Source organism: Panthera leo, chromosome B2 (genome assembly GCF_018350215.1).
Source record: "Panthera leo isolate Ple1 chromosome B2, P.leo_Ple1_pat1.1, whole genome shotgun sequence".
In the NCBI taxonomy this organism is placed as follows: Eukaryota; Metazoa; Chordata; class Mammalia; order Carnivora; family Felidae; genus Panthera; species Panthera leo.
In genome coordinates this window covers 151,200,974-151,218,226 of record NC_056683.1, presented here as the reverse complement: position 1 = coordinate 151,218,226, position 17,253 = coordinate 151,200,974, and the positions used below count along the sequence as shown (strand labels likewise).

General features: G+C 48.8%; 1 protein-coding gene across 10 annotated transcripts in view; it reads right to left on the bottom strand.

Moving 5' to 3' along the window:
- Positions 1–17,253, bottom strand: part of FAM120B (family with sequence similarity 120B) — a 94,933-nt gene that overhangs the window by 12,145 nt on the left and 65,535 nt on the right. For 7 of the 10 annotated variants that reach the window (XM_042940336.1, XM_042940339.1, XM_042940340.1 and 4 more), the window contains 4 exons: positions 12,656–12,862; positions 11,220–11,328; positions 9,270–9,362; positions 4,400–4,448 (listed from right to left, as the gene is read on the bottom strand). In XM_042940336.1, the coding sequence (XP_042796270.1) occupies positions 4,400–4,448; positions 9,270–9,362; positions 11,220–11,328; positions 12,656–12,862 (458 nt within the window). Of the gene's footprint in view, positions 1–4,399; positions 4,449–9,269; positions 9,363–11,219; positions 11,329–12,655; positions 12,863–13,027; positions 13,161–17,253 lie in introns of those variants that run through there. The other 3 variants (XM_042940338.1, XR_006202958.1, XR_006202960.1) reach the window with 3 other exon arrangements.

Sequence of the window (17,253 nt, the reverse complement as noted above, 5' to 3'; positions counted from 1 at the left end):
GAAATTTTAATAGGGATTACACTGAACCTGTGGATTGTTTTGGGTAGTGTAGACATTTTAACAATATTAATTCTTCTGATCCATGAACCCAAGATATCTTTGCATTTATTTGTGTCTTCAATTTTTTTCATCAGTGTTTTGTACTTCATATTATACAGCTCTTTCACCTCCTTGGTTAAATTTATTTCTAAGTATTTCATTCTTTTTGATGCCACCGTAATTAGATTTTCTTAATTTCCCTTTTGAATAATCTATTGTTAGCATATAGAAATGTTGTATTGATCTTGTGTCCTGCAACTTTACTGGATTCATTCAAAGTTCTAACAGTTTTTGGATGAAGTCTTTAGGGTGTTCTACATATGCGATCATCAAACAGATCTTACTTCCTTTATTTCTTTTTCTTGCCTAATTGCTCTGGTTAGAATTTTTAGTGCTATGCTGCAGAGAAGTGGTGAGAGTGGACATCCTGCTCTTATTCCTGATCTTAGAGAAAGATGTCACATTGAATATGATGCTAGCTATGGGTTGGTTGGCCTTTACTAAGCTGAGGTACATTCCTTCTATACCTACTTTGTTGAGAGCTTTTACCATGAAAGGATGATACATTTTGCAAACATATGAAGAAAATATTAACACAACTGAAGGGAAAAATAGATAGCAATATAATAACAGGAGGGGACTCTAATATCCCACTTTCAACAGTGAGTATGTCACCTAAACAGCAAATCAATAAAGAAACACTGGACTTGAACGACACTTTAGACCAGATGACCCTGACAGACATCTACAAAACAGAAGAATACACACTATTCTCAAGCACACACAGAATATTCCTCAGGACAGAGCATAGATTAGGCCATGAAACAAGTCTTAAAAACTTAACAAGATCGAAATTATATTAAGTATATTTTCTGATCACAATGGTGTGAAACTAGAAACCAATAAGAGGAGGAAACTGGAAAATTCACAGATCTGTGGAAATTAAACAACACATTCTTGAACAACCAACAGGTAGGTCAAGAAGAAATCAAAAGGTATCTTGAGACAAACAAAAACAGAAATCCAACATACAAAAACTAATGGGAAACAAAACTAATAGGATGCAACAAAAGCAGTTCTGAGAGGGATATTTATAGTAATAAATGCCTACTACATTAGAAAAAGAAACACCTCAATTCAACAACCTAACTTTAGACCTCAAGAAACTAGAAAAAAAAAATACTAAGCCCAAAGACAGCAGAAAGAACAAAGATTAAAAGAAAAATAATAAATGGGACAAGAAAGACAATGAAAAAGATAAATAAAACTAAATTGGTTTTTTGAAAAGATAAACAAAAGTGACAAACCTTTAGCTAGACTGACAAGAGAAAAAGATCACTCAAGGAGAAATGACAACCGATACTACAGATGTGACTACTATGAACAATTATATGCCAACAGCTAGACAACCTGGAAGAAACAAATGAATTCCTAGAAACATACAACCTATGAAGACTGAATCATGATCAGACAGATAATCTGAACAGACGAATCAATGAGAAAGGAGACTGAATCAATAATTAAAAAGCTCCCAACAAAGGAAAGTCCAGGGCCAGGCTTTCCTGGTGAATTCTACCAAACACTGAAAGAAGAATTAACGCCAATTTTTCTCAAACTCTTCCAAAAAACTGAAAGAGAAGGAAAACTTCCAAACTCATTTTACAAAGCCATGATACCCTGATATCAAAACCAGACAAGGACACTATAAGAAAACTATAGGCCAATAGCCCTGATAAACAAGGATGCAGAAATCCTCAACAAAATACCAGCAAACCAAATTCAACAGCATATTTAAAGGATCATATACCTTGATCAGTGATATTTATCCCTTGGACGCAAGAAATGTTCAACATATGCAGAACAATCAACATGATACACCACATTGAGAAATGAAGAATAAAAAAATTATATGATCATCTCAATTGATATAGAAATAGCATTTGACAAAATGCAACATCCTTTCCTTCACCAAGATCCCAACATATTGGATGGTGAAATGCCCAAATAATGAAAGAAATGTGAAATATATTTATTGTATTATTAAAAAAACTTTTTTAACGTTTATTCATTTTTGAGAGACAGAGCACAAGTGGGGGAGGAACAGAGAGAGAGGGAGACACAGAATCGGAAGCAGGCCCTAGGCTCTGAGCCATTAGCACAGAGACCGATGTGGGGCTTGATCTCACTGACCGTGAGATCATGATCTGAGCTGAAGTCGGATGCCCAACCGGCGAGCCGGCCAGGCATCCCTGAAACTATATTTACTTATGAGTGATATATTGTTTTATTTTCACTTTTAAATTGATATATGGACATTTCGTCAAAAGACTAGGCTGCAGAGGTAATTAACCTACGGAACAATAACAAGATCACAGAAACTTACTGTACTGGCTTTTCAAACCCAAGAAAGATTATACAAACTCAATGGCTTAAGCTTGCTAACTGACCTCAAATATTTTATTGTCAAGTTAGAATTCAGATATTATAAAAGGGGGAAATGATTTCCATGGAAGTCTACTCTTTTAGTCTAAGGGATGAGAATTTATCTCAAAGTTATAAAAATAGCAGCAAAGAAGTGAAACTTCTAGAAGCAGCAGTGGTCTCCAATGAGCAGAAATGAAAGAATATTAATACTTAGATAGGAAACACCAGAAGTAGAATGAAAAAAATTTATTTGTAAAGATGGGAAATTAGGTTGTACGTCCTACAAGCCTTGCATGAAAAGTAATTAGATATGGAAATGTCCTTCATAAGGAATTGCAGGAAGTGGTGAGGACGCTTCAAACATAAAAATATCTGGAGACTGTATCCCTGTTTTGGTAAATGCTAGCTGGGATTTTCAGGCAAGACAAAGCCAGGAGCTCTGCATACTTGAGCTGTTGGGGGAATTCATCCAGCGCAATATACAGACCAGACTGTGACTATGCTCAGGGCTTCTTTGGTTTTTCCAGACAGCAGCGCTGGACGTGTCCTCTGGGCAACACGCACACACATTTCTGAGAGTTTCTGGGAACCTCCAGAGCCACTGCGTGTGGTGCAGGACGGCCTTTGTCTCCTAACCTCTAATCTAGATTTCTTTCCATCATCAATACCCCAGGGGTTGAGCTCAGTACAATTTTAGCCTTACAATTTCAGTTCTTGAATTACCTGAAAATTCTCCCATGAAACTTGGATGTGTCTAGGATGGTTTTTTTTTTTTTAATTTTTTTTAACGTTTATTTATTTTTGAGACAGAGAGAGACAGAGCATGAACAGGGGAGGGGCAGAGAGAGAGGGAGACACAGAATCTGAAACAGGCTCCAGGCTCTGAGCGGTCAGCACAGAGCCCGATGCGGGGCTCGAACTCACGGACCGTGAGATCACGACCTGAGCCGAAGTCGGATGCTTAACCGACCGAGCCACCCAGGCGCCCCTCTAGGATGGTTTTTTAAAAACAAAACCCCTTCAATGTTCAGACCAGAGCAACAAGTGAACGATTCATTAATGGCGTCATAAAGTAGGCTGCTGATACTCAACCACTGCCTCCTCCCACACCCCCCGAGGCCTCCTGTCTGATGGACCCAGGCCTGCCCCACACAACTGCTGTCAGAACTCTGAGCTGGGGCCCAGCAAAAGTCAAATGGAAAGGACGACACTACCGGAACAGACCCGCGGGCCACACACTGTTATGCTTCCCAGGCAGGGCTGGGCCCTCCATGCAGAGCAGGGTCTCCCGCCAGGAAGGCGAGAAGGAGGTTGTGACTTCTTTCTCTGTATTTATAATTAGAAAGCAATTCTTGGAATATTCTACAACCACAGGGCATCATGTCTCCAATCGTTACAATCTGCTGTTAAGTTAAAAAAAGCAAGACACAGTAAGATTCCAACTCATTAAAGAAAAGAAAAAACAACCATTCCCCACAGACACAGATGAAGAACTTATGGTTGTTAACAGCTGTTTGGGGCCACGGACTCAGGCACAACCTCTGAAAATAAGTCAAGAGAGAGCTTTTTTGTATGATACAAGGGAGAAGTCACTGAAAAGGATGTTTTTCCTTTTCATGAAAAGCTAGGTCTAGACCTCACAGACTGTTTCTCCCCAAGGACACAACTGTTATGCTGTTCTGAGCGCCTCACTTTCAAGAAGGGCGTATCCCCAGGACTCTAAGTCCAGACTCGGGGTCTCTTTCTGTCCACACTCTTTCTAGAAGCAAACTCATCTATCTGAAAACCGTGTTCACTTAGCCCCACGTCAGAATTTAACGTCTAAATTATTTTAAAGTTTAGCAACTGATATGAAAGATTCAGGTTACAAAGGCAGATGCTTGACTTCCATCTTTCATAAGATGGATTTATCTGAGGCTGTAAGAGGTGCACTTACCCGGAAGAGGAGTATCTTCTCCAATGGTCAGGCTCATACTGTCTATTTCCTGCACCAAACAGACATGCAAACCAAAACGAAGTTAATTACGTTTCTCTAAATTCAAACCGCAAAAACCGCACATTTCTAAGTATGCATAAAAACATGCTGAGTTGTACTTGGAGGACATAACTTATTACTCTCTTCTCTGATGTTGCCACTGTGATTAAAAGTTTGTTGCACACACTTTCCATTAGAGTAGGAAGCAATTAATTAAGAGGCGGTTCTGCTGTTAGACAGAGCAGTGTCCAACCACCTGCACTGAATCTAGACGGTCTCTGCTGCCAATGATATTGGGAAAGGAACTTCGTAAGCAGATGGCTCACGGAGGACACTTTGCCAAGGACGGAAAAAGCAACGTGTGGCCCTACAGCTGAGTGCGGAGGTTCCCTTCCCAGTGCAGCCGGCCACTTTTTGTCCCCCGCTATACAGGGAGTGGCAGGCGAGAACCAGAAGACAGCCAGCCTGCCATCGAAAAAGGTGGTTGTTCTCACATTCAGAAAATGACACTTTTCCTACAAAGCTTTCCATGCTTCTGCTTGACTGACGACGCCCATGCCTCTCCCACTGAGGGCGGCCTTTGTCCCTCCCACGAGTGTGAGGCTGGCAGGGGCTCTGGCAGAGGGCTGGGTGGCAGGAGAAGGTCACAGCAAGGCCAGAATGAGGTTTCCAGGCCCCACCTTGTTATCACAGATGACCAGAGGTGGTTTTACAACAGTCCAGGCCTCCTACAGAATTACCACCTTACCACCGATAAGTGAGAAGCTCAAGAAATCACAGGCAAATGTGCTTTGCTACTGACTGTGGAATTTAACACATTTCTCACCAACAGAAAGGAAGATGTTCAAATGTTCTCACTTTAGCGGCTTTGATGTTCCCCACTGCACTTCACAGGTCTGGAAGCAAATGCTTCACAGGGAGGCCGGTGCCGCTGAAGGGCCCTGCAGCTCTGTGTCTGAGTCTCCCTGCCCGGCAGAGTGGGCAGGCTCCCCGCTCCTCCATCGGGCCAGGCAGGCACCGGCCTCGGAAACTTCCCAACTGTCTCAGTAACTCAATATGTTCATTCCGAGGCGTTTTTAGTTTTTCACTAAAACAAAGAATTTTTCCCATTAACTCTGTCCAGGCAGTACTGACAACTTTCTACTTAGACTACTTAGATACCTCTAAAAAACGCTAAAATAGGAGTTCAAGGGTAGATAAAACCCAGCAAAATGTGTGGGGGCCAAGTAAAGACGATGTAATTCTTTTACAGCAACTAAAGCTGAACAAGGGGATGACGTGACCTCAAACAATGCTCCGGTCCGAACAAATAAAAGGCGTGACATACGCGTGTGAACGTGTATTTTATGTAGACACATCTGAAATTAGAAAACCTACTGGTACCACCAACAAAATTCTTGTGAACATTTTTCCACGTGAGGCAAAATGCAGATGAAACGGTGTCCGTGCTTAACCACTGTCCTGCAGGAGCCTTTCAATTCCTCACGCCCCCACGCCCAAATTCTTTTTGCTTTTGATTTGAGTGCAGCTGACACACGATGTCTCGCTCGGCAAATCTGCACGTGCTGCTGCGTCCACGGCCAGGGACTGTGCTCTGGAGGCCCGCATCCCCGTCCCCAAATCCTGACATCTGACCCTAACGCAAGCCACCTCGTTTGCCTTTGACCGAGGTCTCCCGGGCACGTTTTTCAGCCCCAATCCCTCAGGCACCGCCACTCCCGGCCTCTTATGTTACCACCGCGGTCGCGTCCCCTGAGGAGGGACTGGGTTCAAACCAGGGCGCTTCTGAAGCAGCTGCAGGCTTGGGCCGTTGAGGCCATCAGGGTTTCCTTGATTCTCCGTGGTCTAGCACCCAGCCTGACAAACATCCCCGAGAGTTCCCAATGTTCCCGGAAATCCAGGCTGGTCCCGTGGGTGGGGGAATCACACCCGAAGCGAGAAGCCCTTTCTGCGTGGCCTTCACGGCAGGCAGACCTAGAGGCCCTGCGACCTGCTAGGGCCAAGTCCACGGGCGAGTGCTGAGTCCAGGATCTGAGGCTGCGCTTGCCCGTGAGAACCCGCTGCAGCAGGCCTCCTCGGGGAACGAAGAGATGAATTACTGAGAAATCCTGCAGAGCTTTCTCTTTTTCCGAAAAGCTCGAATTCAAGGGCACCAGGCTTGGGGCAAGGTGAGGCACGTCCTCGATGGCACGTCCGAGAGTGGCGCCACCATCGTCACTCGAGTGTCGCTACTCCCCGGCAGAACCGCAGGGCTCAGGGCCAGGAGGACGCCAAGGCTGCCAGGCCGTGACTGAGGGCATGTAGCACGTGAGCGGGCGGCCTGGAAGCGGAAATGCGTCCGTGGTGGTCGTCTGTCCCAGCCCAGGTGACTGTGCTCACCTCCCCGCAGAACTCGTCACCTCCTCCCCTCTACCGTGCCCGGGCTTCCCTTGCAGCCCTCCTCTCCCTGACTTCGTACTATCTCATCTTTCCTGACTTGCGACACCAGCAGGAAGAAAAGGAGACAAGCCTAAGCCAAAGGGGATTAAGAGGAAGGTTTCCATTTCCCATACCAGGCCATACGTGGGGAGCAGTGATGTCGGGGAGAGGGGCTGCTGGGGAGCCTCTGTCATCTGCTCAGAGGAACGCGGGGAGGACCACGTACACCCCGTCACGCCGGGCTGCCTAGAAGGCGTGCAGCACGCCTGCCCTCATTCTGCTTGCCTGAGCTCGGTGGGTGCGCTCTGATCCTCACCTGGAGGGGCCAGGGCCTTGCGAGCTTGACAGCACCGTAGCTTTAAGGGTGACAGGGACCCAGGGTCCTGCTACTTAAACATACGTGGGATGGGATACGCAGACGGACAGGGCTGGACCCGCTCTCCGCTCCAAGCCCATCACACACGTATTTCAAACACAGTATGGGGGCCTACAGGTCACGCGCTGCTAGGATTACAGAAGAGGTTCGTCACCAGCTTTGTACTGATGGTCCACAGGCTCTGAGATCTGTGGGTGGTGGTCTGGTGACTAAGGGAACATCTCTCCAGAATGGACACATGGAGCCTCTCATCTGAAGTGAACTTGCAGGGCTCTGACCAGTGTCGTGAGGCTCTGAAAGGTCAGCTCCTCTGCTGCCTGCCTCCTGCTCCCCTTCCAGCCACACAGGGTCCCGAGGGCCCCGCCTTCTGCGCACACCCCTCCCGTAGGCGTCTGGTGGCTGCTCCCTCTCACGGGGTCTCTGCTTAAACACCACCTCTCAGAGGGGTTTCCTCGGACCCCAGTGAAGACGGGGGAGATGCACACTCCATGTGCATTTGTCCGGCTCTGCCTGGCTGCTGGAAGACGTGTCGTTCTTAACGAGTTAGGAGCCCCAAGCAGAGGCAGACAGCCCGACGGGGCAAGGCCACACACTGTGGAGCCTCCAGGCTGGGGGGGCCACCTGCTGCATGTATGCACCCTTAGGGCAGCTCAGCTCGACAGGCTGAGTAAGCGCTGACGTCGTGCACACACAACGGGTCCAACCAGAGGGCACCTGGAGTGCCACCTTCGCAGACGCGAGCCCACAGCTCCGGGTGTCAGAGTCTGACTTTAGGTAAGTTTACAAACCCTCCTTCGTCTTCTGGGTTCTCTCTTTGTGGTTCAGCTCAATCAACTGCACTACCTTCTAAATTAAAAGCGATCTCAAATATACTTGAAACAACGGAAAGAAGGAATTTGCCTTAATCCCACTCATGCTGCACTGGCACCAACCCTCAGGTGGTTTAGGTGGAGGCACCGTGTGCCTACGCTGGACGAGGCGGGGGCAGGGCGGGACACTGCTACACGAATTTGGCCGACCGTCCAGAAGCTGCAGGCGACGGTGGGCAGCAGGACTGGCCAGGTGGACTCTGCAGGCTCGCCAGCTAAAAGGGCCACGTGAAACAGCTACGAATCTGACAGAGCTGCCCTCTGTCCCCAGGGGTGGGCATTTCAAACCCAGTCGCCATGAACTCCGGTCAGCGCTGAACTGTACAGCAGACCCTTGATGTTTCTGCCAGAACGAGAGGCTCGCATTCCCCTCAGCAACATCCCAAGTGAGCAGACACCGTGGACGCCCACATAGACAAACCGAGAAAGGCGGCTTTGCTTAATGACACGGACTGGCTGTGCTCTAGGGGGACAATGTGAGTAATCTGTGAAATCTCTACACATTTTTGAGTTTGCAAAAAACTAAATTAAATTAAAGGCATGTTTGTATTTGCAAGGATAAAATTGTAAACCTTAGCTAATATAAGAGTCTGTACAGTGAGGTTTTCAAAACTGTAAGGAATTTTGAGTTTAAATACTGATGAGGTTTTCTTTGTATTTAAAACGTAAACTACTACATATTAAATTCAGTTTTACGCACAAAATCAGACATCTGTATTACACACCCAAGAAGTAAAGGATTCATTTTATTTCCTAGATCACCCAAAAGGCTCTTCTGTATACAAGCCAGATCACAGAAAATATCAAAATGCTGCTACTGGTAAAATGCTACTTTCTGTGCTATTTTTTCATCAGAAGGATCCCTGTGCATGAAACCTTTATAAGAACCTTTCTTTGACTAACTTATAAAAAAATTGGGTCTCAAACAGATGAACGAATTCACAGAGAAGAAACAAAGTGGCAAGGAGCAGAGACCGACTAGTGCCGAGCTTGGAAACTACTGGTCTCTACTTCACTCAGCAATGAAATCAGACATCATCAGTATAATGACCTGTTTACCTGGAAACACCAACCGACGCCCAAACAGACGTCGGGTGGCCAGCCTTCAGCAGAAGCACGATGCTGAAACAGCACCATCGCAAGCAGCCCACGGTCGCCGGCCTCTTACCTGGACCCTGATCCCTCCAGTGCTGTCCTTGGCCTGCCCGGCTGTACCCGGAGCTCGTCCTGTGGGAGCCGGATCCCTGCCTCCCCCACCTGCCTGTAGGGACACGTGATCAGCACGTTAGGAGGCCACCACATGCCTAACCCCAAATGACACATTTTGTCTACGAGGGCAGCAGGGTGGCACCAGGTCTGTAGTTCCCGAACTTCTGGTACCCTTAAATCACAGGGAGAGCCCGTGAGAAATGCAGACTGAGGGGCCACAGCTGGGCCGAGGGGGGTGGGAGTTGGACGTCCACATTTAAACACGTTCCCCAGGAGACCCCGTGCAGGGGACAGACGAGCAGACCGGCGGGTGCCGAGGCAGAGCAGGGACGCTTTGTCAGGGCTCCAACCAAGCAGGGCCCCTGCCTCCCAGGCCTGGGGGCTGAGCTCTGCAGGCTGCCAGCACAGCTTCTGGACCCCCAGCACTTGGGTTCTGGGTAAGCAGGGGGCCCGGGACCCCGAGAACCAGACCAAGGTGTGCGTGCCCCTCCCAGTCCTCCACACACTCAACTGCCCTGGAGTTTCCTCTCATAAATTCCTAAGCTCTGACACCTTCTTCGTGAGAAAGTCTGACTCAGAGTCTCCTGCCAACTTCAAGCGGCCTGCATTCTGCCATCTGCAGCCTCCGGCCACCGCTCGAGAACCCACGCACTGTGCGTGCAGGACAGGACGTAGACCGGTTCGGGCACAGGCGACAGAGGCAGAATGCCACACGTGTATCTTGCAAGGAACAAGCTCTTGCTTTGGGGTCAAATCCTGCCTATCCACAGTTGGCAGGAGGAGGCCAAACGGAGACAAAAGGACAGGACAAGGCAGGAGTCTGTCGCTCTTGGGACTCGGGGGAGGAAGTGCCCTCCTCACTTGCTGGAGGCCCCGCTCCTACCCCCCAGGCTCTCCTGTGGGCCGCGGGTCCCACACACAGCGCCCAACAGGGGCTTACGGACCTCACAACATAAAGCCTCTCAGAGTGAGACCAGCAAGGCAGACACCAAGCAGAGGCCCTGAAGACAGTCTGCTGGGTCGGAACAGGGGTGAGTTCTCAGATTCCACCAAAGAAAGCAATGGGGCTGCTAGAGGTACAGCACAGACCCTCACCGACGGAGGACGTGAAGTAATAAAAACTCATCGAGCAGTTAATCTAGAAGACATCAACTTCAGTGATAAAGAATCATCCAGTCAGTGAGATACACTGTTTAATCTATGAAGTTAGTTAAAAAAAACCAACACCTGGCCAATGCTGACAAGGGGCCACGAAACAAACTCTTCATCACTGCTGGTGAAGGTATAAAGTGATAAAAAGCTTTTAGAAGACAAGCTGGCAAGATTTATCTAAAATTCGATTGCATTTCGTTCCACAATTTGTACGCTCTGCTGCTTTGTTTGAAGAAAATCACGTACATAAAACGGAAGCCACTTCAGAGCTCTCCCACCAGGCACAGCGGCGAGCCGGGTGCGAGGGGTCTGGACACACAGAGGACACACAGCCACACAGAAGATCATCACAGTGAGGTAGAAGCACAGAAAAATACTGCAAAAAATCATCTGCCAACATCTGCTATCTTTAGGGGACGGAACACACATTATTTACGCTTCCTTTTTAAAATCTGTTTTCTTTATATGCTAAACGTTCCTAACATACTTTTACTGGGAGGAGAAACAACTTTGGTCAGGCAAATGCCACGCAAGCAGCGTCTGGCTGCAGGGAGCCGTGGAGAGGAGAGGGGAGAGTACGGGCCCACAGTGGAGCTCTCGGTCACGGGATACGCAGAACGCATCTGAGATGCCTTTCCTCAAGGGACCAGGATTTAAAAGGCTGGGTGGCACCCTGTGGCGTTAAGCGTGCGCTTTCTCCCGATCTCAGCAGCCAGCGGGTGGCAGGCTGCACGGCGCGGCCTGGCCCGGTGCCCACCTGGCTGGGGGGAGTGCCAGTGCTGCCTGCTGACGATGCGCCGGTTCTCCCTCACGCAGGCCTTGCACACGACCGACTTCAGCGCGTGGAACTTGGTCAGCCGGGACCTCTGCGGACAGAGCAGACAGCGTGAGCAGCGTCAGGCCCGTGCGCGCCCTCTGGAAACAACAACAGTGACCACGGTCTCCGAGAACACTGGGCGAGCACTCCCTTCAAGGCTGGAACTTAACGAGAGCTTCTCAGAAAACCGACACTCTCCTGAGGGAGCGCTACACCCTCTGGTCTCACGGGTTCGATAGTCACTGCCAAAAGGTCTCCGAGCTCTGTGGTGAATCTGGGCCGCCACAGGGTGGCCCTCCCTAACAAACCTGGGCCCGTCATCTGACCGGTGACCGCTCTCGGGCAGACTCACCCCTCCGTGCTGCCTCATTTACTGCTGACACGCGGCCCCATCTGCCCCGACTTGTTTTAAACCACAAGTGCGATCACCTGGTGTGCGACCACATCAGACATGGGGCCACGACTGGGGGCTCACGGGTGGTGGCTGCAGTCGGCTCTGCTCTGCTCCTACATCGGTTCCACACACGGTGACAAGTCAGATCTGAGCAATGCCCTTCCCTGCTCCCCCACCGCTGCTGCACATAACATTTCCAGACTGCTTCTCAGTCCTGAACCCCTGAACCCCTAGGGTGCCCTGGTTTTGTTCGCGTGAGGGACGGAGGTGGGAGCACCTCTCCAAACGTTTCCTATCTGATGCGAAGCTCAGCGTTCGTCATCCTCACAGCTGGGGAGTCCTCCTGGGACCCCGCACTCTCACGCACCCTTGCGGCTATCCATGCACACTGCACGTGAGCCTGGCAGGGGCCTCGTGTGGAGACCTCCCAGGAACCACGGAGCACTTGCACTCATGGAGCAGGGCAGCAGCCCATGTCCCTGACTAAACCACAGCCTTCGGGGAACATTTTCAGGTAGTACACATCGGATTGGTCACCTCTGGACAAACCTTTCTTCTTCACTCAAAAAGGGTGAAGGAGAGAAAGCACTTGAAAACGGGCTGTGCTGGACCGGGTGCTCCGCACTCTCCCTCAGCGGGAGTCTGGGGGACTCGAGCCCCCGGTGGTATTTCAGGGGAGGCGAGGATGTACGCTGGCCCCGAGGCCTCAGGCCTCCCATCCCGCGCTTCTGGCTTTCTGGGTCGGAAGAGCAGTGGTTTGCACAAGGTAAGCGGCATCTGTGCTAACGGTGTAAGATCCCAGGTGGGAATGCGAGCCCCCTCCAGTGGGACGTTTCTGGGACGCGTGTGTGCCTTCCTCACTGAGGTGGCCGCTGGGACAGACAGAACGGACGTCTGGCCAAGGACTCTGAGCCTGATGACGCCTCTGAGACCTGACCAAGCCTGTTCGTTATTTCTGAATGGGAAAGCAGCACGGACTCACGTTTTGTTCCACCAGAGCCTCCACGGTGCACCCCTTCTCCGACTGCAGGTACTTCTGATGGAAGAGCTTCCCGTCAAACACGTTCCAGGGCATGAAGTCGCTCATCCTCCAGGGAAAGCCGCACGCGCTGTTGACCAAGACCAAAGTGGTAAGGCCGCGGACCAGCAGGGAGCCAAGCTGCACGGCTCGGGCGTCGATGTAGTCAAGCTGTGGGGGCACACGGAGAACGTAAAGAAGGGGTCACGCGTGTGGGGAAGCGGACGCTGCCCCTCAGCGCCGTGCGCTCACTCTGCTGCTCAGGGGGACGTGACAGGGAGCGGCACCCGTGAGTGTGCGTGCTCACTCGCACACCCGCTGTGCACACCTCAGGCATCTGCCCGGGCCTGTGCGTACGTCGCCCACCGGGCTACTACTCGGAACGGCTCCTTCACGTGTCAGAGCTGCGGTTCACCGGGAAACCCTGCAAGGTCATCTCCTTCAGGGGTACTCACTCGCCTCTGAGTTTCTTTAAAAGCGAAGGCAAAGGAAGAGAAGCCAAGAGAGTATCATTTGAGACACTGATGAGTTCACCGCATTCTTAAAAAATCACACTCAGTTGTTCCAATTATAGGTATTATCGCACAGGGCTGGTGAGTAACTTTTCACAAACTAAGGTCATACGAATCTAAATTTCTCTTTTCGTTGCCAGATCTACCCTGACATCACACACACTCACTGTGCTTGGCTGTGGCTGTGCTACAGGCGGGCTCTTGCGTTCGGTGAGAGCCTGCCGCCGCTCACGGTTCTGGCATTCTTGGCTTGTGCTGAACGCACACAGCTGAGCTTACACCTAAGCACATGTCCACATGGTTTGGTCAAGGTTAGCTCCACTAAATCTGTAGGTGTCTGGTTGACCTAGGCTGCTCCAATTCGACAGCGGCTATTTAAAATTTTTTTTAATGTTTTATTTATTTTTGAGGGAGACCGAGAAAGCGTGAGTGGGGGAGGGGCAGAGAGAGAGGGAGACACAGAATCCGCAGCAGGCTCCAGGCTCTGAGCTGTCAGCACGGAGCCTGACGCGGGGCTTGAACCCACGAACTGCGAGATCATGACCTGAGCCGAAGTCGGATGCTTAACAGACTAAGCCATGCAGGTGCCCCAAGTTTATTTAAATTTAAAGAGAGAGAGAGAGAGAGACAGAGCATGAGTGGGGAAGGGGCAGAGAAAGAGAAGGAGGCACAAAATCCGAAGCAAGCTGCAGGCTCCGAGCTGTCCGCACAGTGCCCGACGCGGGGCTCAAAACCACAAACTGCGAGATCATGACCTGAGCTGAAGTCGGCCACTCAACTGACTGAGCCACCGAGGCGCCCCCAATGGTGGCTATTTTAAATGTCACTGCATCTCTAATAGAGTTCATAAAACCAAAATCAACCACGAAATAAATCAAAGACATTTTAACTCCTTTTTAAGGGTTCACTTCACTTATTGATCATTTTAAGATCATTTTAAGAAAGTTATCACCAACTGTGATTACCCTCGAGTTAATCTAAGGTTTAATGAAAGTGTATTTGTTGGGGCGCCTGGGTGGCTCAGTCAGTTAAGCATCCAACTCTTGATCTCAGCTCAGGTCATGATCTCACAGTTGTAATATGGAGCTTTGCGTTGGGCTCACTGCTGAGCGTGGAGTCGAATTCTCTCTCCCCTCCTCTTCCTCCCCCTGGCTTATGTGTGCACACATACGCTCTCTCAAAATAAATAAACGTTTTAAAAAAAGAAAATGTATTTGTTGTATAGCACTGCTTTTGAAGTTGTCCTAAAATGAGCCACCACAGAAGAGGTTTGTGGGGCTGCGGTGACGCTGATTAATTCAAGGTGGGGGTCCTCACTCCCTGCTCTACAGGCTTCTCCAGCCGAGGCCTGTGCTGGCCGGCCGTTCCCCGACACGCGACCTACCTCACTGCCCTTCAGGAACCCTCCATCATCACTGCGTGTTCAGTGCATCGAGCCCTTGCACTTCCTCATCTACGCACACGCTGTAGCTGTCCATCTAGAACTGCACCACCAGAGCTGGCCGCCAGGAGCCATGTGTGATATTTGAATTTAAATGAACCACAAACCAAACTCAGTCAGCTTCTCAGATGCACTGTCCCCACTTCGAGTGCTCAGGGCCACATGCAGCTAAGCCCTCCCAACTGGACAGTGTGCCACGGGACCACTTCGGTCTAAAACGCCCCCTCTTCTCTGCCTCGACCTTGCAGACTGTGAGCAGTCCTCAGCTTCCTCACCCTGGCCCCAGCACCGTGGGCCTCACCCCAACGCTCGGACCACAGCGCCTACTCAATGGCAGACCAATGGGCAATGTGCCTAACACAGATGTTATGTATTTTCTCCAGGCGCCGGGAGAAATTCTCTAATTGGGCAGATTTTTCTGTAATGGAATCAATTCTTGTTCATGTCTTGTGCTCATCCCTTGTGTACTTGATCATACATCCCAATTATACATGAGCTATGCCAGCCCCAAAGCACAGATCCTACATGTACCACTTGGATTTTCACAAACCGTGTAACCTACACCTGGGAGACAAAGCACATGCTGCCAGCATAAGGAAGCCCTGGTGGCCTCCCTGTCACCCCTACTGCCCCCAAACAGTAAGCACCCATCAGCCTCTCAAATTGTCACTGGTTTTACTTGCTTGTGAATTTACAGAAATGAATCAGGCAGCACAGGTTCTGGCTTATGGTGACACTGCTTGTGAAGCTGTCTCATGCTGTGAGCGTGAAGGCTGTCCTCACTGCCCTCCCGTGTGCCACTGCACGCACTTTGTGCAGGAAACGCACAGATTCTAACATGACTTTGGGGACTACAGACACCTTTAAATGGTGAGTCTTCTTCAAGCTAGGTTTTTTCAGAAATGTTTTGTGCCTGTCCATGTAGAGATTTTATACAACTTTTGTTTTTTCCTATCCTTGTTTTTTCTTTGAGGTTAGTATACACATAAAATTGGGGTGTTATTTTTACCTGGTATTGTTTTACAGAATACAGTTGGGTTGTATATGCTTTGAATCTAGCACCTGTAAAATCTGCTTATTACTTCTAATGATGGTTCTGTAGATGTGATTTTCCATTCACGTAATCATGTCATCTGTCAACGATGACAAGTTTTATTTATTTCTTCCAAACCCTACACCTTGTATTTCTTTCTTCTGACTTTTCTGGCCATGGCTTCCAATTCAACAGACATGGTGAAGGAAGGTATCCCACACTCACGCCCACTAGAGAGGAAAATCTTTCAATATTTAACCATTAAGTGTGATTTCTGCCGTGGATTTTAATCTTGACTTGATTAAGGAAGTGCCCTTCTAACCCTAGTGGACTGAGGGTTTTATCATGAACAGGTACTGAACTGAATCACATACTGTTACTGCATCCATTAACAAAACCATATGCTTTTTCTTATTTATTGTGCTACAGTGAATCATACTGGTTTCAAATGTTAAATCAACTCTGTATCAGTTTTACATATTGCCAGATTTAATTTGCTAGTATTTTATCTGGAAGTCTTGAATTCAATTTCATGAAAGAGAATGGCCTATAATTTTCATTTGTTTTTGTCTCTGGTACCAAGGTTTTGCTGGATTCATTAAGAGAAGTTGGATTAGTGATGCTGCTTCCTCCTTAGGTGTTAGGGACGTTCGCTAGGAGCCATCGGGATTTGTGGTTGCCTGATTCAGGGTCAATGCCTTCAACCGATTTAGAACCATTTGGATTCTCTATTTCTACCTATTTCAGTCTTACTAAATAGACTGTATTTTTCGAGGAGTACGACATTTTACCTAACCTTCCAAATTCATTGGTGTAATGCTGTTCATAATACCCTCTCATTGTCTCCTTAGTGCCCACATGACCTGCAAATGCCGCTCCAATGGGCCGTTTATGCTTTCTCCTTTCCTATGATTTCCTATTGACAGTTGCTCTTATGATCTTCCTGTCACACTCTTTGGGTTTGATCTGCTCATTTCTCTTTTTTTAATGTTTATTTATTTTGAGAGAGAGAGAGGGAGAGAGAGAATCCCAAGCAGTCAGCGCAGAGCCCAATGAGAGGCCTGATCCCACAAACCGGGAGATCATGACCTGAACTGAAATCAAGAGCCAGACGCTCAACCAACTGAGCCCGCCAGGCACCCCTGCTCATTTCTAATTTACAGAGACGTCAACTCACACCACGGGCTCTCAGCCTTCCTTCTTTCCCAACATATTCATTCGATGCTGTACATTTCCTGCTAAGAACAGCTTTTAGCTTCATCTGCAAACCTCAATATTACCATTTTCACTGTCATTCAGATTATTTCATATCTACTGTGAGTTCTACTCCCACCCATGAATTAGTCAGAGCTATGCTATTTAATTTGCAAATAATTGGGAGTTTCAATTTTTGTGTTACTGTTGGTTTCCAGCTCACTTCTGCTGTGGTCAGAAAGCAGACTGACAGCCTCCACGGTCTGAGACTGGCTGGCACTAGGACCACCACACGGTCGATGCCAGCGGTCCCCATGTACACCCTGTCCTGCAACGCTGGGGTGCCCATCTATATGCTGAGGAGGTCAAGTGTGTGCACTGT